Here is an 11474-nt window from a genome sequence, read left to right as displayed (position 1 = left end):
CTTGTCCAATGTCACAGTGTAAATGATGGTGGATGATGGCACCGCCCTTGTTGCTGTTCTCATTTGCTGGCAGTAATAATACTAACGTGTCAAATTTAACAACATAATTATTTATTCATTAAAAAGCTAACTGAGCATAGCAGCTTAAAAATCTAGCATGTCATTTGATTTGACAGACTCATCAGACCCCGGCTTGAATTCATATTCAAATCTTTTATTTTGTGCTGTTTGCCCTGATCGCTGCCCTCCCCGAAGGCTCACTCCAACAAACTCCCTGTAGCACTAGCCCGTGTTGTTTTACATTTTATTAATAGCAACATCAGAGTACTAAATGTACAGAGGACGAATCCAATGAGAATCGCATTTACAGTGCTTGCAAATACAGAGCTTAGTAGTACAAGAGTAACCAAATCAAAGTCACCTGGAAATTGAAACGTTTACCAATAACTACAAAAGGAAGAGATGTGGTTCATAAGACACAAAATAAAAGTTATACAACATTGAGCCGTCACAGAGACAGACTGGAGTCCCTTTGTGTGGAGGTGTGTTGTGTGCGTGTGTGCGTGTGTGTGTGTGTGTATGTGTGGTATACTATAGTCATAGGTCTTATACAAAAGTTAACAGAGGTACTCATTGATATATTAAACACAAATATAAAAAGGTTTTAAGAGTCACAAAGTACAAACTCTTCATTTTTATGGCAACAACACAACTTGAGTCAGATTCCTTCAATGGTACGTATGAACTGTGATTGTAAGTCAGCATCAATGAACAAACCACTGTGTGCCCTCCATGTGAAAAACCTTCCCACCCACCACCCAAAAAAGAAAAAGAATATTCTATACAATGTCCTCACCCCTTGAAATTTAAACTCATGATATTAATGTGTTGTTTTTTTTGTTGCGTTTTTGACTTCTCCATTCACTCTTATTTTAATCAATTCTCCGGAAACGGGCGACTTTGTGTCTATATTTTCCTGTTATCCCACGTTTCAGGCCTCCACTTTGTTGGGAAGGCATTGTACAGTACTTAGAGGCTCTCTATACCAATCAATTGACATGAATGCAGATTTGGGTCACGTAGCTGGTCTCCATCCAGCAGAGGGATTCTGGGAGAAATCGAGTTTGTTGCTAACAAAGTGTTCATCTTTTTTCTTCTTTTTTGTTTTTCAAGTCTTTGACTGTATTGATAAGCACTGACAGTGACAGCGCCTTAGCTCTTGTGAATAGAAAAGTAAAAACATGACCCGAGAGGAGAGTCGGAGCCCTCCACTGTAGATACAATAAGCGCACAGTATGTGGTTTTTTTCTTGTTTTTTTTGGAAACAATGAAGAGAAGCGGAGTGAGGAGCTACAGTTTTCTGACGGATAAAAAAAAACGAAGTCAGTAAAGATACGTACATAAAGATAACCTTCGTTCTTTCTTCTGAATTTAACATCAAATGTTGTCTTCTTCTTGCCGAGTCTCACCTCTTTGTCTGAGCTTCTTTTTTACAAATCAAAATTACAACCACGTCAACATTAATGCCAGTGTGTAATATGTTTCCAGGCTGATCAGACACCAAAAGGCCATGGATAAACAGTCAATACATTGATTACTCTCCTCTCATGTGAATGCTTGCAACGATATGGGAGGGGGGGAAAGGGAAACCTTGGCTTTAGAGGATGTTCAGCCAACATCTAATTAAAACAACACGTATGTCAATAAGTTCCACTCTGTGTGTCTGACGTGCAAACGGGAATCACCGTCCCTGTAAGCGCGCCACATCCTTCATCTTGACAGGAGAAGCCACGCTGATTGATAGCTTGTTTGTGCTGAAGGGAGCGTCGGTTTCACGGGTTGCTGAAGAGACAGAAACGGCAGCCGCAAAAAAAAAAAATATTCATTCCCCGTGAACAAGGCATGTCAAGTCTTCGCCCCCTCCCTCCTCCACCCGAACGCCTTTGCCGGCACTCAGCTGCTCAGATAATGTTTCCTGAATCAAATCTGACCACCCGAGTGGAATCGTTTTCCTCCCTCTTAGCTATGATGAACCATACTCATCTTCGATGCTTTAACATAAACTGAAAAGGAAGAAAAACCACAAAAAAAAAAGCAGCAAGACATTTCCGTAGGTATCGGTTGGATTTCAGACAGAGGTAAAAGGAGGACGGCTGATGTATGATGTCTCCAGACATTCGTGCGTGTTTAAAATATGTAGAAAAACCACTAGTTACGTTTTTTTTATTTGACTTAATGTCCTTGAATTTCTTTCAGCCAGCAGCTCCTTGAGGTTTTAATGAGGAATATTAATACAAACAAGCTTTTCAAGGCTAACTGAAGTAAAACCTTTGAGATGTTTTTGTTTTTTTTTAAATACAAACAAATTCAATAATTGGTCAGTAATTTGATTTAGTATATATCAAAGAATCAGAAATAAGACTCACACTGTCATTCATAGCTTGGTAGAAAATGTCAACAATTTTTAGAAGGGTCACATTGATCACATCGTTTGATAAGTGTCAGAAGTTTGGTAACTACAGGTACCTTCCTTGATGAAACGGGTAACAGCAACTCAAATAGCTATATGCTCACAGGTGTTCAACAATGCAAATTTGTAAGCAAAAAAAAAAAATAATAATAATAATAATTTTAAAAAAAAGAAGTTAGGAGTAGCAGGGAACTAGTTCATATTTCTAAACAGATCTCTCACAATCATCATCAGTATCAGTATGTTTAGTACACCTTGAAATTATGCAGAAAAAAAGAATTTGTTTTTTTTTTATAGTTTTGGCCGTCACTGCAATCAGTAATAATAACGCCGTCTTCAGCAAAATTCACTGTCGACGTCTTGTCAACGCCTTTGCTAAAAATAAGTGTGACGGGGCATGTCAGACCATCAGACAGGCTGCAAACAAATCTCCAGGTAGGTAAAGTTGTTTGATCCAGAAAAAACAAAGGCAAACTGTAACATTGTGACACAAACTGTCTGTTGTAAACATCCACCACAGCTTACAGGCTTCAAAGATTGAGTTTGACCGGAGCTGTCTGTTGCTCAGGTCACCGCTGTGACGTCACCGTGTCTCCAGATCTCAGCAGATTTACTCGGTCAGCATAATGTCATTATAACCAACAGACATGATGGCCAAAGCTGCGACGGACCCGTTGGTGGCTTCTTTGAGGCCGTTGTGAGGCGCAGCAGCAGTGCTTCGAGTTAAACATCGGCATGCTAACGTGCTAATGTTCAGCAGGCGTCGTGTTCATCGTGTTCACTTATCCTACTTTAGCGTGTTAGCGTGCCAGTCCGGGGAATCTGTGTGTAACCCAACTTAGCAACCGGCACCGATACGGCCGTCCCAACAGCCAATACATGGTCAAAACTGAAAACGTTAAAAAAAAAACGGAATTATCCTTTAAAAAGAAAAACAAAAAAAAGTTACTCATCGACTCTGATCTTGGCTGGTTTTTTTGTGTTTTTTTTAAACGATAACGATCAAAAAGGAAAATACAGACAGTGTACTTCACAAACCATCTTCCTTTCACAACTATTTCTTTAGATATCTTTCCCTGATTATTTCAAATGCTGATAAATGTTAGTAGTAGTTTGTTTTCATCACAGTTAAGTATGAGAGAAATTGTAAATGTTCTGGGCCAGTTGTATATACAAATACAAAATAACAAATGAATTAAACTCGGTCTCAATCAAGTTTAGTTGGGTTCTTGGCAGCTACTGTTGGATTTACAGATTATTTTTTTTGTATTATTATTATTATTATTATTATTATTTAAGTGGTGAAACACTGTCTATTAAATCCATGTAAAAATGACGTTTAAGGAGAACAAGTCATTGGTTTCCCAGCCACAACCCCAGATATGCTGACAAACACTTTTTAAAACCACTCAGCGCTGTTACTTTCAGACATCCCTCCTGCAAATCCCTCTCGAGTCTCTGAACTACTGCAGCGTCTACTGAAGTATTATACTGGTTAGCTAAAGATATAATACAGGTACTGCTTGAAGGTGCAGGTAAGAAGCTTGGCACAAGGTTAGTTTTGTGTTTTTGAAAGAAATACCGTAGTTACACATGTAAACAAAGACACTATCCCCGACCTAGCCGAAACCTTCCCAAAAACGGGAGAGGTCCTGAAAAATAGAACACACCTGTACACAAATAGAAGCAAATATATAGAAAATACATTTACACGTGTATAATATACAGTAAGTTTCATAACCCTCTAAGATAACACTCTTCATTCAAAAAAATATATGTTATGTCAAAGAAGCGACGCAGCCTGACAAACGCGAGGCTGAACTGGTTTGGGTCATTCATGAGAGTGGTTTTCATGTTGCGAATGGGCCAAAGCAGGAGTTTTTGCACCACAGTGTTTATCCCAAGCCATCTTGACACCTCCTGAATGGCTCACATTTTCAGATACTGATCTCACTGGGACAAGCTGTTTTTCTCGAATCCTCCAAGGGAGTGAGTACACGACTAAAAACCACCGAGCGCACGTGAATCAGCGGAGGTCGACACCCAGCGGGAACCCTCCGTTTTAAATCTGTACATATTGCTGTCTGCAGCCAAAAACGTTTACAATTACAGAATTGTATTTGTGCTTTGTACAAACCCACAGCACAATAAAAGGTAGACTCATAAACGACTTCCTCAAAAGCTTCGCAGCGCAAAGGTAATCTGTCTCTCCGAGCTCGGGGTTGATAATAAAATGAATGGTGCTGGGAGGCTTTCAGGAGAGTTTTCCTTACCATGGAGTTCCCTCACCTTGACTTAAGAGATAGTTTAAACCAATTTGGTAGCGCCTGATTGGCTTGTCTTAATCCCCTTACTTCAACTTGACACTGAGGGGGTGTTTTAGGGTTTCGAAAGAACAAAATATACAGCGTCCTCCTCATTAATCTATATCTTGTTTTCCCTCAGCTTCCTTCAGCACAAATTCAAACAATCTCCTGGCTGTGAGATCTGCAATTCTGATATTCTAGAAAATATCGTCCTCACGAACTGAGTGGATTTAGGTTCGGAGAGAGAGAGCGAACCCTTACGACATATTTGGTGAGGGAATTCTTTCCTGCTTCCATCGTGCATTTAAAAGAGATGGTTATGATCCCGAGGGAAAAAGCTCTGTCACAGCTTCTTCTTCAGTCGAAAACTGAAGATTATTTTACTTTCTGTCTTCAACCACCTGGCTCCTGTTCCTCTTGACTTTCAGACCATAATTCAGTGTTTTGGCTTTCAAAACTAATTTCAAAAGTGAACCAATCTGGGAGCTGAATGGGGATTTTCAATTACTGTCTGTGGCGGAATTCATTTTTCAACCTCTTTGCTATTTATGCAAATCACCACATGAAATTTATGAATGTGATGCTCGAATCAAATCTGTTCCACCCTTTAATCCTCGCAGCTCGGATCTAAATCGCAACCAATCGTTGGGGAGTTTATCCCAAACAGACCAATGTGAAGTGTGCAAGAGAGCTAGACAGACCTGAGACCAGTGTGAATGTCCTGTCCAGCTCCGTGCAGTCTGTTGTGGCTGACCTTGCTCAATCTGTACAGGAATTTGTAGCTGGGGGATTTGTCGAAGCCATGTGTCGACACCACAGACGCATTTTTTGTGTAATCAGTTACATCTCTTATGTGATAATCAGTTGAGGTGGGCACTGCATCGGCTTGCACCTGTTGTATTTATTTCTTTGTAATAATCTCAGCCTGGGTGGGAGTGATTTAAACAGCGGTCCGAAGTGTTCGGACTTCGACTGTTAGGGCTGTGGCAAACTTTTCTGTAAAAAAATAGACATAACTATTCTGTTTTTAAAATGGGAACTCTAGAAACAATGTTTTAGAACCAACTATTCGATAAAGCATATACCGTTTCTGTTTTTCCGTCGCATCTCTACCCACAGCTAATAGAATCGTGCCTTTATATAAATATCTTTTGCACTCTCTTTTGCAACACATTTCTTAAAACTATTTCAAAACATATTCAAATACATTTGTAGCATTTTTTTTTTTAAACTTTCACATTTCTTTAAAAAAAAAATTAAAAAAAAAAAAGACAGAAGAAAAAACAATGTAATTGGAGTTGATACAGGGTTAATATAGCGCTCTTTGTTTAGTCCATCCGTTGTTTTTGAAACTTCCGTCTATCCAGGTTGTGGCACATAGTGGCATTATTGGCACATTGTTCAGAAATACAGTTCATCTTCCACCCAAAGCAGCTCCTTTGGGTTCCTCTGTCCAATGTCAAATTGTTTTCCTTGAGACATCCGCGACGTCCACAGTCTCGTTCCATACGTCCTGTAAATATATCTATATATAATCTATATCTAAATGACTGTAGGTTCCTGGAAATATGGAGTGGCAGCGTTGTGGCTGCTCTGCTTGTCATCTCTAGAAAAATAAATATCTTCACCGGTGTCCAAAGAGTGATAACACTATTTTACAAAAGAAGCTGTTTTGTGTGGTTCTTGTTTCCAACTGGATCCTGTGGAGATGCAGAGCACATAAATACTCCTTTATTATTAACCTAGTGCAAAATAAAACAACAGAGATAGGATTTATAAGGATGGTCTACTTAACACTTATTTTAGGGTGTCCAGCTCTTGCCTGAAAAACCTGCAACCCAGCGCCTTTCTTAAATCAGATGAAAGGGCAAAGCTGTATTTAAAATCGGCACAGTTAAAGCCTCCTGTAACATACACCTAAGCCCAAGAAATACATTAGGTTTGCCGAGATAATAAGGGATCCTATGTCTTTTAAGCCTGCAGCGCAGTGAGCATGCTGTGGAAAGTTGAGCTGACTGAGACTAATGTGTGTCCAGACATCGCCGGGGCTCTGTCCTCTCACGACGTTACCTGCAGGCAATCTATTCCTTTTCAAATCTGGGTCAATAGCAAACGTTACATCTCCCTCTGGGCTTCCAGCAACACCGTGGGGCCAGAGCATGTGTTTAACGCTCACGCCTTGAATTTCAAATGCAGGGCCGTTCCGGCATATATTATCCATGCAGAAAAATGTGTCACAAGTCAAATGAAAGTGCCCCTTTAGTCCTGGAAATGTTCAAAACAATATGGTTTTGGTGTAAGAATGAGAGCGGCCGCATAAATATTCATGAAAGTCTTTCAGATATGAGGAGAGAAATAATGAACTGTTACAATACACTTTAGCAATACTGATATAAGCATAATTAGTCTCTTATCTCAACTAAAGACCTGTGATACTGCACTGAACTGGATTTATCAACACTTTTTTTTTTTTTTATCCCTGCGCGCAAGATGGAAAGGAGCGTAGTCATGTCACAAATAACAAACATACGCCAAGTTCCCCTCTATTCCCAAAGTGGGGCAGCATCACCACAGGGATCGAGGTGGCTACGGCTCAGACGAGGATTTGCAGGAGAACAAAATGGCACAGTACCCACCAGAGCGTGAATTCAGGAAGTCTCTTCCACCCACGGAACATGAACAAGGCCTTCAGCTCGTCAACAAGAAATCTCAAACCACTTCTCGGACACAAAGGCCACAGGAATCAGTTGTCTTTCAGTGGGGGAGGGCCTGTCGGGGAGAACGCAAGAAGGTAGAACATGTGAAATCCTGTGGATGGATATGACGGAGTCTGATTGAGCGCATGTTCTTATTAAATACAACGACAACACATTAGTTCTCAGTAATAACCCTGAATTGATTCTGAAGTGAAATTATAGCTGAGCAAGCGCATTTCTTAAGACCACAAACATGTTTTGTTTTTCCAATAGACTTCATGCAGTACGTCCTCCAAGGCCTAATTATGTGCGTGGTTAGCCTTCAGTGCCACAGTCAACACAGTATCGTTGTCACAGACGAACACAAACAGGGAGACAGTACACTGTGTATAAAAAAAAAAAATAGATGTAGCCTTCATAATGTCACTCATAAGTTACCCTGAAAAGCATTTGTCAAAGCCTAGTCCTGGCTCTTGTCATCGCCATCTTGGCAATGCCTGACTCCTGGATGATCCAAAAATGGGCAAAGAAGTGGAGCGTGGGTTGAGTTTAGGCGGTCCAAGTGAAGCCTGGTTGCTGAAGCCTGAAGGCAGCTGCCCAACTGTCATGGCACACACGTGTCACTCAAAGCAGCCCCGTCTTTCATTACGCATAATTTTAAGCCTTAATACAATTCAAACAGACGGCTTATATAAAAATTCACAGTCGTCACAAACTCTGGAAGTAGCTTTAGAGATCAAAACTGTGTTTTGCACCATATTTATTATTGCTGTAAAGTCTGGTGTTTTTAACATTAGCGTCTATGGGGTGATTGATTTGCTTTTGTAGCCAGCCCCAAATGGCCACTTGAGGAACTGCAATTTGTTTAACCTCTGCGTTGACTTCCTTTTTCAGCCCTGGAGGTTGCCATTCGGGGGAGACAGAGGCCTCCACTTGTAGGTGCAGATCAAAATCCCAGTTTCATCACGTCTGTGAAGTCTGTCAGTCATCCAGGTGGTGGTATTTCGAAGTGTTATCCAACAATAACTGAGTTTGCTCGAGAACCTTGAAGACATATAACCTCTAGCATGAGATGCTTCTTCTGTTCTCATTGGTGATCCCCATTATAAATGCATCAGAAATGCTGTTGCAAAACGTGGGAAATATCACAAGTAAAAATGTCACAGTCCTTCCATAACTTTTAATAAATAAACACAGACACTGTGGACTACTTACACCAGATGAGTTGTCGTCCCCTCTCTGCCAACATAATGAATCTGTTGCAGGGTTTGGATACACTGAGTAAGTGTGACCATCTTTGCTGGCCCTGCAACTTCGATGACTGTTAGTTTAATCAGACTGCAAACATTGTCAGTACTTGACCAACTTATTACCACACAACACTTATAATGGGTATCACCAATGTTAGACCTTTGCATATTTTCTTTTTTTTGTTGCTATAAAAGCAGCACAGATTAACTGGGTTCATAAATGTGTTGGGTGTAGTTTACTGATTTTAAATGATATGATTGTGGTAAAGAAGTTCAGTCTTGAAATTATATATCCACTTTTGTACATTTAAGATTCTGTCAGGAAGAGAAAATGGGACTGCGAAGACGTCCCCGTATCTAGAAATGTAAACATTAAACCAAAGAAAATCAGTGGAACATTTAGATTTTTGTGTGAGTGTGTGAGGCCCATTGTACAGCTAGGTGTGAGGCAGATGGATGAGGAAGGAGGCGATGGACAACAGTATTTAAAAGCAACCGATTTCTATGTAGATTTAGACTGTGGCTCAGAGTAACAACACACAAGGAGAGGAATGTTAAGATTCATGATCTTTTTAATGCATTCTTTCTCCTCTGTTTGGATTTTTATCAGCTTTTTATGCATTCTAATTTCATACAAAGTTTATTAGAATTTATCTCTTCTTAACCCATAATTTTATTTTTTTAAATCAAAATGTATGTCTTAACCTATATTAAGTTGACGTAGCTGCTGTTCAGCAGACGCCATAAAAAGCACTCATCGCTGTGGATCTCCAGGGCAGAACGATTTCAGTGTGCGTCCACCTTTCATGTATTCAGTGTCGGACCAGCGTACCTGTTTCCGTTGTAAGCAGTCTTGTAGACAGGTGTCTGCTGGATCATCTCATCGGTGTAGATGGGTACGGCAGTCCGAACGCACTCGTGTGAGCACTGCAGGCTGTCATTGTAGGCAGTGAATATGTCCACCTTGCTGGGCACGCGGGCCGGCGTGAAGTCTGTCAGGTTTTGGCAGCTCTCTTCTTGCTGGTGGATCTTGCGCTGATGGCTATTGTGGCGACCATTTCCAGACTGCGCACAGCTACAAAAACACGCACCAAAGACAAGAAACAAACATAAAATCATACCTTGTACTTCTGGTTATCTGTGAGGATTTTGTGGAGCAGAGGGAGGCTCTGCAGCTGACGGGTTATGAGGCAAAAGTAAAGGAATCTTTCCTACCAGTTTTTAAGGACGAGTGTTGTGATCAAGGCTGCGATAACCATAATGAGAGACACAGTGATTGTGATTATCTGGTGAACTGCCAAACCTGCGAAAGGACGCAAAGAAACACAAGAGCAGAGAATTACTATCATTTGTGGAGGAAATGGTTTGACTCCTTTTGCTCACAGCAGAGACGTGAACATCACTTCTCTTTTATTTTCGGTTCCGTTCAAACACTGAAACTTTCGAGGACAGTTCACTTAAGAAGTCGGGGGTGCCAAACAAGAACAATTTGCTCTTCTAGTATTGATGACGTGTAATCTGCAAATATTAATCATTTAAGACTGATGTGAATTATTCCATTACAGTACAGTCAAATGTAATGGATAAATAATCTCAAATCCAACTTTTCTGCAAGTTTTATATATACAGTGACCCCTCGCTATAACGCGGTTCACCTTTCACGGTCTCGCTGCTTCACGGATTTGCATCGTGCATTGTGTTCTGCATTCTGATTGGCTAAACAGTCTCTCCGCTTCTTCTCTACCTGTTTGTCAATAACGTTGCGGTTTAATATGTACACGCACGTAAAACAGCTTGCCAAATTAAAAATAATCGATGGTGGCATGTCGGTTTATAAGAATCTTTTTGCCCAGAAGAAAAAAGAGCGACAACAACTACCGATAACTATGTTCTTCTCTCGAAAAACCACACCTGCACCGCCGGCTTTAGAAGAAAGAACCGCTGCAGAGCGGAGTCAGGATGCAGCGGCTCAGTCAGAAGAGCAGTGAAATACACGAGTCACTATTTGTCCGACTGTACTTTGTATTTGTTTTCATAATCATTTTTCATTTCCTCCCGTTCTAATCCAATGACTCGGGTCGCAGTGGGGCGGTGCCGATCTCAGCAATTTGAAGCCTTCAGTTCGTATTGATGATTAAAATTATTATTTTACAGTACAGTAGTTATTTGTAAAAAAAAACATTTATACAGTACTTTTATTTGTTAAACAAATGCTTGGGCTTGTAAAAAGGTTTTGTTCTTTGGTTTCAATGTATTATGGAGTATTTCATTGTATAATAATTGTAAAAAAAATAAAGGTTACTACTTCACGGATTTCACCTATCACGGTCTCTATTTGGAACGTAACCCCCGCGATAAACGAGGGTTCACTGTATATGTTTTCTGTTCTTCTTCTGTTCGCTTGTGTTTCTGGTTTTTATTTTGAAAGTTACTTTCCTTTTGTGCTTGTCCTTGTCTTCTCTCATGTGTAACTGTAACTGTATTTCTGAGTGGTCCCTTGTATCTGTGTCATTCCCTGTGTTTTGCCGCCACAGGTCTCACCACAGTCTATTTCTCCCCTTTTTCTGGTCACCTGCTTTCGCTTCGGGCCCAGCGGCGGTCGCTTACCCAACACCCCCGCCAGCACAGCAGCATCCCCAATCACATTACTGTTCTTTTTTTTTTAATTTTAGGATGCGCTGCAGCTGCCCTTAAACAGGCTGTGTTCAAATGGAACCGGTGAGCTTGTGGTCACGACATGAGAAGTCGTTTG

The 11474-nt window shown here is 40.6% G+C and overlaps 1 protein-coding gene across 1 annotated transcript in view; it reads right to left on the bottom strand.

The window, feature by feature from the left end:
• Positions 1-290: 290 nt before the first annotated feature.
• ajap1 (adherens junctions associated protein 1) overlaps positions 291-11474 on the bottom strand; it is a 52929-nt gene continuing 41745 nt past the window's right edge. The window contains exons 3-6 of the mRNA XM_069694052.1: positions 9938-10025; positions 9555-9797; positions 7413-7545; positions 291-6476 (exon numbers count right to left, since the gene is read on the bottom strand). Of these exons, the coding sequence (XP_069550153.1) occupies positions 7473-7545; positions 9555-9797; positions 9938-10025 (404 nt within the window). The 3' untranslated portion in view covers positions 291-6476; positions 7413-7472. The remainder of the gene's footprint in view (positions 6477-7412; positions 7546-9554; positions 9798-9937; positions 10026-11474) is intronic.

The sequence above is a fragment of the Brachyistius frenatus genome, unplaced genomic scaffold, assembly GCF_029030835.1.
Source record: "Brachyistius frenatus isolate BFR_SWC_R1_liver_20210118 unplaced genomic scaffold, ASM2903083v1 Contig_16, whole genome shotgun sequence".
NCBI lineage: Eukaryota > Metazoa > Chordata > Actinopteri > Embiotocidae > Brachyistius > Brachyistius frenatus.
Note: the sequence above shows the minus strand (reverse complement) of the source record. Positions and strands in the feature narration are given on the sequence as shown.